Source organism: Scomber japonicus, chromosome 23 (genome assembly GCF_027409825.1).
Source record: "Scomber japonicus isolate fScoJap1 chromosome 23, fScoJap1.pri, whole genome shotgun sequence".
Taxonomy (NCBI): domain Eukaryota; kingdom Metazoa; phylum Chordata; class Actinopteri; order Scombriformes; family Scombridae; genus Scomber; species Scomber japonicus.
The window spans coordinates 25451440-25467627 of NC_070600.1; the positions used below are offsets into that span (position 1 = coordinate 25451440).

At 40.8% G+C, this 16188-nt stretch overlaps 2 protein-coding genes across 2 annotated transcripts in view; both read right to left on the minus strand.

Annotated features, from left to right (window-relative positions):
• The window catches only part of tbk1 (TANK-binding kinase 1), a 20769-nt gene extending 18258 nt beyond the window's left edge, over positions 1 to 2511 (minus strand). Inside the window, 1 exon segment of the mRNA XM_053343986.1 lies at positions 2470 to 2511. The gene's annotated coding sequence lies outside the window, so the exon portion shown is untranslated.
• Positions 2512 to 9326: 6815 nt separating this feature from the next.
• The window catches only part of lrp6 (low density lipoprotein receptor-related protein 6), a 54251-nt gene continuing 47389 nt past the window's right edge, over positions 9327 to 16188 (minus strand). The window contains 11 exon segments of the mRNA XM_053313840.1: positions 9327 to 9702; positions 10830 to 10927; positions 11608 to 11744; positions 12686 to 12818; positions 12820 to 12917; positions 13945 to 14055; positions 14677 to 14743; positions 14745 to 14878; positions 14881 to 14913; positions 15459 to 15477; positions 15479 to 15585. Coding sequence (XP_053169815.1) covers positions 9384 to 9702; positions 10830 to 10927; positions 11608 to 11744; positions 12686 to 12818; positions 12820 to 12917; positions 13945 to 14055; positions 14677 to 14743; positions 14745 to 14878; positions 14881 to 14913; positions 15459 to 15477; positions 15479 to 15585 — 1256 coding nt within the window. The 3' untranslated portion in view covers positions 9327 to 9383.

A 16188-nucleotide genomic window follows, 5' to 3' on the forward strand; every position in this document is an offset into this window, starting at 1 on the left:
GTACAGTACTACAGTACAAGTACTGCAGTATTATAGTGATGTAGTATGCAGTATTACAGTAAAAGTACTGCAGTATTATAGTGATGTAGTATGCAGTATTACAGTAAAAGTACTGCAGTATTATAGTGATGTAGTATGCAGTATTACAGTAAAAGTACTGCAGTATTACAGTACTGTACTACAAACTGTACTACAGTAAAGTACTAGTACCTCAAACTCTACTGCATAAAGTTCAAGTACCTCAAACTGTACTACAGTAAAGTACTAGTACCTCTAACTGTACTACAGTAAAGTACTAGTACCTCTAACTGTACTGCAGTAAGTACAAGTACCTCTAACTGTACTACAGTAAAGTACTAGTACCTCAGACTGTACTGCAGTAAGTACAAGTACCTCTAACTGTACTGCATGAAGTACAAGTACCTCAGACTGTACTACAATAAAGTACTAGTACCTCTAACTGTACTGCAGTAAGTACAAGTACCTCTAACTGTACTACAGTAAAGTACTAGTACCTCAGACTGTACTACAATAAAGTACTAGTACCTCAGACTGTACTACAGTAAAGTACTAGTACCTCAAACTCTACTGCAGTAAAGTACAAGTACCTCAAACTGTACTACAGTAAAGTACTAGTACCTCAAACTGTACTGCAGTAAAGTACAAGTACCTCAAACTGTACTACAGTAAAGTACCAGTACCACAAACTGTACTACAGTAAGGTACTAGTACCTCAAACTGTACTGCAGTAAAGTACAAGTACCTCAAACTGTACTACAGTGTAGTACTAGTACCTCTAACTGTACTACAGTATAGTATTAGTACCTCTAACTGTACTACAGTATAGTATTAGTACCTCTAACTGTACTACAGTATAGTACTAGTACCTCTAACTGTACTACATGAAGTACAAGTACCTCTAACTGTACTACAGTGTAGTATTAGTACCTCTAACTGTACTACAGTATAGTACTAGTACCTCTAACTGTACTACATGAAGTATTAGTACCTCTAACTGTACTACAGTAAAGTACTAGTACCTCTAACTGTACTACAGTAAAGTACTAGTACCTCTAACTGTACTACAGTGTAGTATTAGTACCTCTAACTGTACTACAGTATAGTACTAGTACCTCTAACTGTACTACATGAAGTATTAGTACCTCTAACTGTACTACAGTAAAGTACTAGTACCTCTAACTGTACTACAGTATAGTACTAGTACCTCTAACTGTACTACAGTATAGTACTAGTACCTCTAACTGTACTACAGTAAAGTACTAGTACCTCTAACTGTACTGCAGTAAAGTACTAGTACCTCAAACTGTACTACAGTGTAGTACTAGTACCTCTAACTGTACTACAGTATAGTATTAGTACCTCTAACTGTACTACAGTATAGTATTAGTACCTCTAACTGTACTACAGTATAGTACTAGTACCTCTAACTGTACTACATGAAGTACAAGTACCTCTAACTGTACTACAGTGTAGTATTAGTACCTCTAACTGTACTACAGTATAGTACTAGTACCTCTAACTGTACTACATGAAGTATTAGTACCTCTAACTGTACTACAGTAAAGTACTAGTACCTCTAACTGTACTACAGTAAAGTACTAGTACCTCTAACTGTACTACAGTGTAGTATTAGTACCTCTAACTGTACTACAGTATAGTACTAGTACCTCTAACTGTACTACATGAAGTATTAGTACCTCTAACTGTACTACAGTAAAGTACTAGTACCTCTAACTGTACTACAGTATAGTACTAGTACCTCTAACTGTACTACAGTATAGTACTAGTACCTCTAACTGTACTACAGTAAAGTACTAGTACCTCTAACTGTACTGCAGTAAAGTACTAGTACCTCAGACTGTACTACAGTGTAGTACTAGTACCTCTAACAGTACTACAGTGTAGTACTAGTACCTGTAACTGTACTACAGTGACGTCTTTGCGTCATTCATCGTGACGTCGCATCGGTGGGAAATTCCCTGTTTGAGGCCTAAAATAAACAAAAATAAACGTTTAAATGTTTGATATAAAATATAAACATAGATTAATATGATGTGATGATGTTACAGCTGATATTATTAATGTTATATTTTAACAGGTAAAGCTTGTTTTAAGCTTTAAACGTGTTTAACATCGAGTCCTGACTGATATCAGCTGATTAATAAACATACTAACGGATTAATTAACGGTTAATTCATCTGATTTTATTCATTTTAATCCGATTTTATGAGTTTAAGGTTAGAAACGGTCATATTTTCACTTTCTATGCGCGTTCACGATCTTTAAAAAAAAAAGCGCGTCGTATTAAAAATCTAACGGTCGCAGCAGTGTCATGGTAACAGGCTCCGGTAGATGACACGACGAGCTGCTAACCGACGCCGTGTTCAGAGTGTCTGCGCTGGTTTTATCATATAAAATGAATAGTTTCCATTTTGTTTATTTCCTCACCTTTTTTTTCCTGCGGCCGAAGCTTCTTCTTCCTGCTGCTCTCCGGTCATGTGACAGCAGCGCGGCCAATCACCGCGCACACAGAGGAGGCAGGGGGCGTGGCTAAGGAGATAGGGTTCCTTTACCGTAATACCCGGAAGAGAAGCGGCGCGGTTAACAAGCAAACATTTCCTTTACCGCAATACTCAGAAGAGAAGCGGCGCGTAAAAATAAAGCAAGGTTTCATTTCTTGGCGGTTCCTCCCTCTTATATCACTAACATGTTTATAGTTTTATTATTCTGATGTCTGATAACAGATTAAACAGCTGAGCAGTGATAACAGCAGCTACAGTAACCTTTAACTCATACTGTGGTTTAATATATGTTTTAATGGATTTTGAATTAAAACTTAACTTAACTCCAGTGACTCAGATTATAGTTATTTATGTTTTATTGACATTTTAAAGTAAGCTCTAATACTTGTTTATTTACTGACTATTTTTGCCTATTGTGTAGATGTTTTATTTATTTATTATATTCTTTTAAAAGCAAATTTAAGACTTTATCTTTTTAATTATTAATCTGCCTTTTATTTATTATTCAGCCTGTTTTAATATTCAGACTTTTATGTTTATATTTTATTGTTTCTTCTTCATGAATCATCTTTTATATGTTTTAATTTACTTTTACTCCTTTACTAACATCTCACTTTATTCTATTCTCTCTTTAATATATATTTAATCTTTTATTAATCTTTATTTTATGTATGTATTTTTAAATGTTAGTCGTACCTGAAGTTTGATGAGTTGATGTGAAGTATGAAGAGCTGCAGGTCCACTCTGACTTTACTTTTTATTACTGTAGAAATCCTCCAGCATGAAGATCAGTCACTTCCATCTTTCCTTACTTCCTTATTTCCATCCTTCCTCCCTCCTTTCCTTCCTTCCTTCCATGATCCCATCCTACCTTATTTCCTCCCTCCTTTCCCTCCTTCCTTCCTCCTTTGCTCCCTTCCTTCCTTCCATCTTTCCTTCTTCCCTTTATTTCTTTCCTTTCTTCTTCCCCTCCTTACTGCCTTCCTCCCTCCTTTCCTTCCTTCCCTCCCTCCTTATTTCCAGCCTTCCTTCCATCATCCCATCCTACCTTATTTCCTCCCTCCTTCCTTCCTCCTTTGCTCCCTTCCTTCCATCTTTCCTTCTTTCCCTTTATTTCCTTCCTTCCTTCTTCCCCTCCTTACTGCCTTCCTCCCTCCTTTCCTTCCTTCCCTCCCTCCTCCTTTGCTCCCTTCCTTCCTTCATCCCATCCTTCCTCCCTCCTTTCCTTCCTTCCATCATCCCATCCTCCCTTTCTTCCTTCCTCCATTGATTATTACCTCATGTCTCCTCTTCCTTCTCTTCTTCTTCTTCTTCTCTATAAATCATCAAACAGACACTCGGGGTAAAAGTTCACTCACTTTATATTCAACAAAAAACAGGAAATAAAAAATAAAGGTCATGTGACGCGTTACAAACAGCTGATGAGGCTCCGCTAACGTTTCATCGTATAAAAACATGAAAGAACCAAATGTTGGTCGTTTCCTCCGAGAAGCACCGAGGAGACGAGCCTCCGATCAGCTGGAGACAGAAAAGTGCTTTAAATGAACTCATTTCATCCCTCGCTTCTTTTCTTTCTACTTCCTGTTTTCAGCTCTTCATCCCCCTTTCTTTCGTCTGTTCGTCAAAAAACCTTCAAAATAAAATAAACCTGTGAAGCTTTTTAACCTCAGACATGTTTAACCCTTTATAGGACACTCACTGAAAGGAAGGAAGGAAGGAAGGGAAGGAAGGGAAGGAAGGAGGGAGGAAGGAAAGGAAGGAAGGACAGAGGAAAGAAGGAAGGAAGGAAGGTAGGGGGAGGAAAGAAAGAGAGGAGGAGGGAGGGAGGGAGGGAGGGAAGAAAGAAGGAAGGACGGAGGAAAGAAGGAAGGAAGGAAGGTAGGGGGGAGGAAAGAAAGAGAAGGAGGGAGGGAAGAAAGAAGGAAGGAAGGAGAGAAGGAAGGAAGGACGGAGGAAATAAGGAACGAGGGAGGGAGAAAGGAAAAGAGGAAGGGAAGAAGGAAAGGGAGGAAGGAAAGAAAGAAGGAAGGAAGGAAGGAAAGGAGTGAGGGAGGGAGGACGGAGGGAAGGAAGGGGGTAAAAGAAAGAAGGAAGGAAGGAAGGTAGAAGGGAGGGAGGAAGGAAGGAAGGAGGAAAGAAGTAAATAAGGAAGGAAGCTAGGAGGGTAGGAGGAAAGAAGGAAGGGAGGAAAGAGAGAAGAAGGAGAGAAGGAGAGAGGAAGGACAGATAGAAGGAAGGAAGGAAGGAAGGAAGGAAGGGAGGACGACAGGAAGGTAAAAACTTTTATTCCATTTATTTCTTTATTTCATATTTTTGATGTTTTTTCATGTTAAACTTTATTTTTCTGTATTTTTGATTAAAACAGAAAATAATGTGAAAGCCGTACGGAAGACAAAGAAGGACAAACTGATGTAAAACTGAAGTAATGAATGTGAGGTTTCATGTTTCTGAACTTAAAGAGGAAAATAAGAACAAAACAAAAACTGAATTTAAAAAAAAAATTTATCAGAAAGATTTTTTACAGACTCAAAAAAACTCTCGGTGGATTAATTTTATTTTCGGACTTTTCTGAAAAACATTTCTTAATAAACCGGAACATGCTCCTCCGGTCCTCCGGTCCGACTCCAGCTGAGACAAACACGACGACTCGGTACCAGAAATAAAATAAAATAAAATAAACTAAACTGTAAAGTGCAGTTAGAGAATAATGAGAACGTCTCCCATAAAACTAAATAAAAGGTTTAATGAGCTGAAACTGATCTGGAGGCTGCAGCTGAGCAACATGTACGGAGGCAGCGGGGAGACTAAATTATACGTTAAACTGATTTTAATCAATTTTTTATCTTGTAATTTGTTCACTTGAAGTTATTTAGTCAAACATTTAATTTGTAATAAATTATAATTATTTGAGGATTTCCTTTAAAATCATTCTTCAGATAATTTGGGAGCAAAACTAAAATCATTTAGTGTGTAAAATAAGTATCAGAATTATGATTTGGGAATAAAAAGCTGCTGTTTTTAATAATTTAAATGTCCAATCTGAGCTGTGTGCAGAAGATAATAAGTCTCCTAAAAGCAAATTAACACAAGATATTAAAAAATTATCAAATCTTGACACTTCAGGGACTCCATACGGCCTAATTTTCTTTTTACATGAGCGTCTCACTCAAAGCTTTATCTGGTTTATTTCTATGAAGTTTCTTTAAATCAGGAAACAGGTGAAATCATCTCAACGTCAGATTCATAATTAAACCTTTTGCTCAGTTTTTAACTTCTATATATTTTTAAATCATTAAAGAATCAAAAACCAAAACTCAGGTTTCATATTTTTCGTGAAGAATCTGAAAAATATTTAATGAAACTCGACTCGAATCATCATTTCTGTTTCTTTTACAGATGCTGTGGACTATTAAATAAAATAAAGCCTATAAAGAGTTTAACTGTGAGGGTTATGTTTATGTTTCTACTGCGAGATGATTTTTGTGCTTTCAGTGTAAAAAGAAAAAACTCATTAAAATAAAACCATGTGTGACGTGTTTGTAAAGCTTTAAGATTGTCTGATTCATGCTGGTGTTCAGTTTTCTCTTCTCTTTTATATTTTTCTCTTTTTTTTCTCCAGAAGCTGAAAAAACAAACAAACCCGAAAAAGTGAAAAAGTGAAAAAGTGAAAAAGTTCGTCTGACGATGAAAAGATGAAACAAGACGTGTTGAAAAATATATTTCTGATCGTCACGAGAAGCAAAGACAAGAACAGGGTTACAAAATAATAAAATAAAATAAAATAAAAACCAGAACAGCAAGGCAGAATAAAAAAAAATGAAATAAAAAAATAAAAATTAAATTAAATTAAAAAAATTAAAAATAGAACAACAAGAAAATAGAATAAAAAAATTAAAATAAAGATAAAATAAAATGAAATTTAAAAAAAAAGAACAGCAAAGCAACAGAAAAAAAAAATTAAAAAATTAAAAATAAAATAAAAATTTAATTAAAAAAAGAAGAGTAAGGCAACAGAATAAAACAAAAAAAAAGAATAAAATAATAATAAAAAAAAAAAGAAATAAAATAAAATAAGAAATAGAAGAGCAAGGCAACAGAATAAAAAATAAAATAAAAATAAAAACCAGAGCGTTCCTCTGGTCCCGGCTGCAGGGTTTGTTTGCTTGTTTAATTTTTTGACTCAGCTTTGCCTCCATACCGATTAAAAAAAAAAAAAAAAAGTAGATTATTTTGGCACAAACAGTCCTTCAAACATCTGATTTTTAAAAAACTTTACATGAACAGACACTGAAACAAAGAACCAGAACCAGAACCAGAACCAGAGCCAGAACCAGAACCAGAACCTGGATGTTCTTCTGACTGCTAGCGGAGATTGTCGCCGTACGTTTGGAGGATTCTCGGTAGAAAAATATATAACGAGGCAATTATAAAAAAAGACGGAATGAAAAGTACTGCAAGAGTTCAATGGATAGATTTACAATGATTTTTTTCTATATAGCTTATAAATACGATATCTACACAATATGTGGTACAAAAATACTATTTAGCATTTAGTGGGCTTCGCGTTTCCTCAAAGTCACAAAAAACATAAAAATAAGAAGATATGAAGATGTGGAACTGGTCAGGCACAAGATCGTGTTGTTGGTGAGAAACTTTTCCTCCGCGTTAACGAGAAAAAAAAAACGTAATTTTTTTTTAAAAAAACGTAAAAATTAAAAAAAAACGTAAAATAAAAAAAAACAACGTAAAAATTGAAAAAAAAAACCTCGATGAAAGCGTTTTTTTTCTTTCGCTGTGCAGCTTTGGGGTCGCGATTCACGATCCGACGGTTTGCAGTCGAGCATTCGAACGTTTAAAAACACGAGAAAAACACAAAGCGTACGTTTTGGTTTGAATCCTGTCCGATCTGTTTAAGGATGTGAGTCACGATGTTTGTCTCCGACGTTTTTTTGAACGACGTGAATTACATAAAAAAAGTTTAGTTCGCAAGTTTCTGGTGCAAAAGAGACGCAGCTTATATTCATGTGAAGATCAAAGATTCTACGTTAGCGCTTTAGTTCGTAGATGACAAAACGTACAGTTCACGAGACGTTACGTACGAAATGTTTCCTTCTGCAGACAACGCTGAGAGTTCGTACAGCAGAGTTTCTAACGAGCAGCTTGTAGATTCTAGTTTGTAGTTTCTGATACGAAGAAATTTCTACTGCACAAAATTCGTACGTGAAAAAGAAACAAATCTAGTTTGTAGCACGAAGATTAGAGTTCGTACGAAATGTTTCCGAAAGTTTCCGCTGAGCTAAAAGTTTCTACAACACACAAAAAAAGTTTCTGTGTACGAAGATGTTTGTAAAGAGCAGCACGTAGATTACAGTTCGTACGAAGATAGTTGATTATTTAAACGTTATCCTGAGCTCAGACTACGATTACTGTTTGAAGAAGCTTCTACTGCACACGACATATTTGTTGTACGTAAAAAGAAAAACGAGCTCAAAAAAAGTTTTCATGTGTACGAGATTACAGTTCGTACGAAATGTTTCCTCCTGCAGACGACGCTGATTCTAGTTCGTACAGCAGAGATGCTAACGTGCCGTCTTTTGTTTTCTAGTGTTCGATTCGTAGTTCCTGCTGAACGGCGCGTAGACGAGAACACGTACAGTTCACGAGATGTTCCGTACGAAATGTTTTCATCTGCCCACGACGTTGAGAGTTCGTACAACAGAGTTTCTAACCTGCAGCACGTAGATGCTAGTTTGTAGTTTCTGATACGAAGAAAGTTTCTACTGTTGAACGTAAAAAGAAAAAATTCTAGTTTGCAGCACGAAGATTAAAGTTCGTACAAAATGTTTCCTTCTGCACACGACGCTGATTCTACTGTTTATAGTTTATAGTTCGTACAGCAGAGTTTTTAACGTCCAACTGTTGTTTTTTAGTGTTTAATTCGTAGTTTCTGCTAAACAGAGACGAGAATCTGCATCACGTTGATTTTAGTATTTAAATGACTAGCGCACTAAAAACTCATTTCTGCTCATAAAGAGAAACGTGTCGGAGGAAACAGATCGTTGAGACGTTTCTAACCAGCAGCTCGTAGATTATACAGAAACATTTTAAGGGTTTTTTTTTTTTGCACCAGAAACTTGAGCATTTAATTCTGCCGTCTCCATGGCAACGCCGCCGTCTCCATGGCAACGCCCTGCAGCAGCGTCTTCAACTAAATAAATATTTCGTGACTCCTTCGAACCGTTTCGTAAAAACAAAGAGGAGGTAAAAAAAAAAAAAAAAAACCCAGTACCACATTTTCTGAAAACTCCTGATCCAGTTTCCATGGTAACGACAGACAGCATGGCCGCCGCCGGGGCTCGGGCTCACCCCCCCCCCCCCTCTCTCCTCCCCCCCCCCCCCCCCCGGCGGCGTCTCGTAGCTGTTTGATGCTTTTATTTTGAATATTTGGCTTCAGATAAGTTAAACGTCCTCGCTGTGCTTCCTGTCCTTCGGCCTCGTCTCTCTGCTTTAAGGCAACTTAATATTTGTGATGATTTTAATAATAAAACCTTTTTTCTTAAAAAAATGTACAAATTTCTTAATACAAACCTCTATGGCATTATCAGTAAACACTGTATAGAAAATATATAAATATGCTTTTTCTCTTTTTTTCAATGTACAAATGTTCTGCAGCTCCCGTTCCTCTTTTTTTTTTTTTTCCTTTTTTCGTCCTGCTTCAGTCTCTCTTCCCATTTTTAACCTCAGATATGCACAATTGCTATTTACAGTGAGGGGGGGGCGGAGCTGTGCGGAGGTGGGGGTGACGGGGTGAAGGGGTGAAGGGTCGGGGGTCGGTGAGGCTCACGAGGAGTCCGTGCAGGGCGAGGGGGGGGGCGGGTAGAGGTGGTGGGAGTAGCTGCGCTCGGTGTAAGGCGAGGGGGGGCAGCTCTCACAGTTCTCCTCGGCGGACAGGTACTGGCTGCGCGGCGTCGGCGGCGGCGGGAACGGCTCCGAGTCGTAGTTGAGGTCGCTGGTGTAGCCCTTGGCGGCGGCGGCGGCGGCCGAGGCGGCGCTGGACTTGAGCGGCGCCCGGCGGCCCGGCGTGTAGTCGCTGTCGCAGACGTCGGTGCTGCAGGGGGTCGTGGGGGGGGCGAAGTGACGGTACGTATACGGCCGATAGCTGAGAGAGAGAGAGAGAGAGAGAGAGAGAGACAGAGAGAGAGAGAGAGAGAGACAGAGAGAGAGAGAGAGAGAGAGAGACAGAGACAGAGACAGAGAGAGAGAGACAGAGAGAGAGAGAGAGAGAGAAATGAGATTATTTCATATTTAAATACACAATGTATGGAAGACGAAAAAAAAGATTTAGGAGACTAGGAGAAAAAAACAAAAAACAATGAATTTTTTTAAATTGAAAAAGTTATACATTAAAACACAAAACACATCTTTTAGTCTTTTTTATTTAAGGAGAAATGTTTTAAAAATGTGACGATTTAATATTTAAATAGAAATTAAGGACAAAAATGCTGTAAAAAAAAAGAGAGGTTGTTTAAAGGTTCATGTTATTGAATTTAAAAGGGTTTTGGACAACGATGATTAAAAAACAAAATAAAATTTTTCTTAACTGAAAAAAATTATTTACAGATTAAAACACAAAACATCATCTTTTAGTCTTTTTTTGATGATTTCATACTTAAATAATTAACTGACAGCGTTACCTGTAGGATCGATGGGTGGAGGGTTGGGGAGGGGGAGTTAGGGTTGGGGGGGGAGTTAGGGTCGGGGGGGGGGGGGGTTACCTGTAGGATCGATGGGTGGAGGGTTAGGGTTGTGGGGGGGGGGTTACCTGTAGGATCGATGGGTGGAGGGTTGGGGGTGGGGTTAGGGTTGGGGAGGGGGGGGGGTTACCTGTAGGATCGATGGGTGGAGGGTTGGGGGTGGGGTTGGGGGGGGGGGTTACCTGTAGGATCGATGGGTGGAGGGTTAGGGGTAGGGTTGGGGGGGGGGGTTACCTGTAGGATCGATGGGTGGAGGGTTGGGGGGGGGTTAGGGTCGGGGGGGGGGGGGGGGTTACCTGTAGGATCGATGGGTGGAGGGTTGGGGAGGGGGAGTTAGGGTTGGGGGGGGGGTTAGGGGTTACCTGTAGGATCGATGGGTGGAGGGTTGGGGAGGGGGAGTTAGGGTTGGGGGGGGGGTTAGGGGTTACCTGTAGGATCGATGGGTGGAGGGTTAGGGGTAGGGTTGGGGGGGGGGGTTACCTGTAGGATCGATGGGTGGAGGGTTAGGGGTAGGGTTTGGGGGGGGGGTTACCTGTAGGATCGATGGGTGGAGGGGCTGTTGGAGGAATAACCGAACTCCATGGTGTACTGAGAACGAACCGTAGCCGGAGACGGAGGAGGGTTCAAGATCTGAGGAGGAAGACAGGATGTTTCATTTAAGTTTCAAAATAAAAGACCTGAGGAGGAAGACAACACGTTTCATTCCACCTTCCTTCCTTCCCTCCCTCCTTCCTTCTATCCTTCCTTCCCTCCCTCCCTCCTTTCTTCTATCCTTCCTTCTTTCCCTCATCTATCCTTCCTTCCCTTCCATCTGTCCTTCCTTATATCTTTCCCTCCCTCCCTCCTTCCTTCTATCCTTCCCTCCATCTATCCTTCCTTCCTTTCATCTCTCCCTCCTTCTATCCTTCCTTCCCACCCTCCTTCTATCCTTCCTTACTTCCTTCCCTCCCTCCCTCCTTCTATCCTTCCTTCCTTCCATCCCTCCCTCCCTCCCTCCTTCCTTCTATCCTTCCTTCCCTCCCTCCCTCCCTCATTTCTTCCATCCCTCCTTTCAATCTATCCTTCCTTCCCTCCTTCCTTATATCTTTCCCCCCTTCGTTCCTTCCTTCTATCCTTCTCTCCCTCCCTCCCTCCATCCTTTCCTTCCTTCCTTTCCTTCTTTTTACTGACCCCTCCCACATCAGATGAAATTCTTTGTTGCCCTTCACTGAAGATGAGTTTTTGTCTATTTGTCCTTTCAAAATAAAAGCCCTCCCTTGTTTCCCAGTGAAACAGGAAGTGTGTAACGGTGAATGTGGTCGTTTCCTCACCGGGGGGAAGTACGTTCCCTTCGTGCTCGACGAGCTGCTGGACGACGCTCCGGTCACGTGAGCGCGGTCGTACGGAGGCCCGCTGCTCCCGCCCATAATGCTGAGAGAGCCAATCACAGACTTCCCTCTGGACATGCCTGCAACCCACCGACCAATCAGAGAGTCAGTCAATTAACCAATTAACCAATCAGCAGCTTTCTCGTTAACGTCGTTCAAAGAAGAAAAAGAACAAATTAAACCTTTAAACTTTCAGCAGGAGATAAAACACATATATTTGTTTTTATGCCCTAATAAGGGCGACGCTTCCTGTTGGAGATAAAACTCAAAAAATCCAAAATATATAAAATATGTTTAAAATTATTTGTGGAAATGTTTTAAAAAATAAGAAAACTGGAAACAATAAAGTAAATAAAAAAATAAAAGAATAATGTTTCACTCCTGTTTACGAGTTTAAAGATTTTAAATAAAATAAAGTAAAAAATAAATAATTAAATAGATTAAATAATTGAATAAGTTAAATAAGAGAATAAGAGAAAAGAAGTTAGAGTTAAAAAAAGAGGTTAAGAAGATTAAAAAGACAAAAGAAACATAAATGAAATCGATAAGATAAAACGTATAAAATGATAAAGTAGAAAAAATAAAGTAAATTAATTAATTAAAAGTTTTTATAGAAGAACTGATCGATTAATATTTTACAGTTTTACAGCAGAAAGAAAGAACATCAATAAAAAAACAATAAAAACAAAGCTGGTAAAAAAAAAATAATTAAAAAATATAGTAAGAAATATAGTAAAAAAATTTGTAAAAAACTAAATTAAAAATAGTAAAAAAAGTTTAAAAATAGTTTAAAATATAATATGAATAAAGCTAATATAAGTTAAAACAGATTAAAAAGACAAAAGAAACAAATAAAATCAATAAGAAAATAAAATGAGAATAAAACCCTGAAATAAATAAAGTAGATAAATTACTAGTGTTAGTAGAAGAAACACGGCTGGATCAGTAATCAGTAATCCTCCCAGCGTGGGGGGGGGGGGGGTCTGACCCTCCCAGCGTGGGGGGGCGGGGGGTGTCTGACCTGGCAGTGAGCTGGACAGCGAGCTCGGATGCGGCACGTAGCCGAGCGGCGCCGACGACGGTCCGTGGACCACGAAGTCGTTGGTGACGGTTTCTCCGTCGTCTTTCATCTGAGGACACAAAACACGCTGACATCACGAAGTACACGGCGCCCACCACGAACAGCGCCATCACCACGCCCACGATGGAGCCAATCGTGTTGTTGGGAGGCGGCGGAGGCTCCTCTGTCGGGTCTGGAACCACAGAAGAAGAAGAAGAAGGAGAAGAAGAAGGAAGAAGAAGGTTTATAATACAGATAAATGTATTGTGTGTGATAATGAACCGTGGTGCGTTCAGGTGCTCAGTATAAACCGTGGTGCGTTCAGGTGCTCAGTATAAACCGTGGTATGTTCAGGTGCTCAGTATAAACCGTGGTGCGTTCAGGTGCTCAGTGTGATAATGAACCGTGGTGCGTTCAGGTGCTCAGAGTGAACCGTGGGGCGTTCAGGTGCTCAGAGTGATAATGAACCGTGGTGTGTTCAGGTGCTCAGTATGAACCGTGGTGCGTTCAGGTGCTCAGAGTAAACCGCGGTGCGTTCATGTGCTCAGTGTGAACCGTGGTGCGTTCAGGTGCTCAGTGTGAACTGTGGTGCGTTCAGATGCTCAGTATGAATGTGGTGCGTTCAGGTGCTCAGTATAAACCGTGGTGCGTTCAGGTGCTCAGTGTGAACCGTGGTGCGTTCAGGTGCTCAGTGTGATAATCAACCGTGGTGTGTTCAGGTGCTCAGTGTGAACCGTGGTGCATTCAGGTGCTCAGAGTGAACCGTGGTGCGTTCAGGTGCTCAGTGTGATAATGAACCGTGGTGCGTTCAGGTGCTCAGTGCGATAATAAACCGTGGTGCGTTCAAGTGCTCAGAGTGAAGCGTGGTGCGTTCAGGTGCTCAGTGTGAACCGTGGTGCGTTCAGGTGCTCAGTGTGAACCGTGGTGCGTTCAGGTGCTCAGTGTGAACCGTGGTGCGTTCAGGTGCTCAGTGCGATAATAAACCGTGGTGCGTTCAAGTGCTCAGAGTGAAGCGTGGTGCGTTCAGGTGCTCAGTGTGAACCGTGGTGCGTTCGGTGCTCAGTGTGAACCGTGGTGCGTTCAGGTGCTCAGTGTGAACCGTGGTGCGTTCAGGTGCTCAGTGTGAACCGTGGTGCGTTCAGGTGCTCAGTGTGAACCGTGGTGCGTTCAGGTGCTCAGTGTGAACCGTGGTGCGTTCAGGTGCTCAGAGTGAAACTCACAGCAGCCGATCTCGTCGGAGTTGTCGGTGCAGTCCGTGTTGTGGTCGCACTTCTTGTGTTTCCCGATGCACTGACCGTTGGAGCAGGTGAACTGATCCGCTGGACAACGCACTGCAACACACACACACAAAATACACAAAATACACAAAATACACACAAACACACACAGTTAGTATTTATTCTTCATTTATCTGTAAACTGAGTTCAGCTCGATCTGCAGCTGGAACAAACTCTGAGCTTCAGTAGAGCTGCACATAAAATAAAATGAAATAAAATATAATAAAGTAAAAAAAACAGAAAGAGCAATAAATAAAAATGGTAGTAAAAATTATAAAAAAATATAGTTAAAAAACTGTTTTAAATAAAGCAAAAAAAAGTAAAAAAATGTTGAAAGAAATAAAGTAAAAAAAAAAAGTAAAAAAAAAATATAGTAAAAAAAAATATATAGTTAAAAAAAAACATATAGTAAAAAAAAATATATAGTTAAAAAAAATATAGTAAAAAAATAATATAGTAAAAAAAATAATATAGTAAAAAAAAATATAGTAAAAAAAATAATATAGTAAAAAAAAAATATAGTAAAAAAAATAATATAGTAAAAAAAAAATATAGTAAAAAAAAAATAATATAGTAAAAAAAAAATATAGTAAAAAAAAAATAATATAGTAAAAAAAATAGAAAAAATATAGAAAATAATATAGTGAAACATAGTGAGTGCTGAGTGAGCCAGACCTTCACACTTGTTCTCGTCGGAGCGGTCCTGGCAGTTGATCTCTCCGTTGCAGCGGAGGCTCAGGTCGGATGCACTGACGGCTGTCGCACTGAAACTCCGACTCGGAGCAGACGGGACAATCCTTCTCATCGCTGCGGTCGTCACACTCGGGGTAACCGTCACAACGCCACGCCTGAGGGATGCAGTCCACCTCACCGACACACACGAGAACTGCTCCGGGGAACAGGTGGGGGGCTCTGAGGGGGGGGGAGAGAGAGAGGGGGGGGAGAGAGAGTTACTGTGTGTTACTGTGTGTGTGTATGTGTGTGTAGTGTGTAGTATGAGTGTGTACCTCCACAGCAGCAGTGTGTGTGTGTGTGTGTGTGTGTGTGTGTGTGTAGTGTGTGTGTAGTGTGTAGTATAAGTGTGTACCTCCACAGGAGAGCTCGTCCTGCAGCAGCAGTGTGTGTGTGTGTGTGTGTGTGTAGTGTGTGTGTGTGTGTGTGTGTGTGTGTGTGTATAGTGTGTGTGTGTGTGTGTGTATTGTGTAGTGTGTGTGTGTGGTGTGTAGTGTGTAGTATGAGAGTGTACCTCCACAGGAGAGCTCGTCCTGCAGCAACAGTGTGTGTGTGTGTGTGTGTGTGTGTGTGTGTGTGTATAGTGTGTAGTATGAGTGTGTACCCTCCACAGGAGAGCTCGTCCTGCAGCAGCAGTGTGTGTGTGTGTGTGTGTGTGTGTGTGTGTGTGTGTGTGTGTGTGTGTAGTGTGTGTGTGTGTGTGTGTGTGTAGTATGAGAGTGTACCTCCACAGGAGAGCTCGTCCCTGCAGCAGCACCAGGTGAACCGGACAGGAGCAGCGAGTCGTTCCGTCTCCTTTAACGATGCAGATGTGCGAGCAGCCGCCGTTATCCCACGTGCACGGATGTTTATCTGACGCACAAAACACACAACCTTTAATACACACAACACACAACACGCAGTTCTGTGGTATGAGCGGGGTTTTTTTTTTAAGTATATTTTTTTCAGGGGTTTTTTGCCTTTAATGTCAGGTTAGTAGAGATAGACAGGAAACAGGAAGCAGAGCGAGAGGAATGACACGCAGGATAGGACCACTCGGTGCGGGATTCGAACCGGGGTCGCCTGCAGTGAGGACTGAAGCCTCTACACATGGGGCGGGTGCTCTACCCGCTGAGCTATGAGCTTGAGCGAGGTTTTAATGTGACGTCTGGTCAGAGAGAGAGTGGAGGTCCCTCAGGTTGTGTGCAGCTGCAGCGTGAAGTACAACCCCTCCCCGTACTCCGTTGCTGTTACAAGCAGGTAGCTCTGCAGGCTGTTGCAGCGTGAAGTACAACCCCTCGCCGTACTCCGTTGCTGTTACAAGCAGGTAGCTCTGCAGGCTGTTGCAGCGTGAAGTACAACCCCTCCCGTACTCCGTTGCTGTTACAAGCAGGTAGCTCTGCAGGCTGTTGCAAGCGTGAAGTCCAACCCCTCCTCAGTGCTCAGTGTGAACAGTGGTGCGTTCAGGTGCAACCC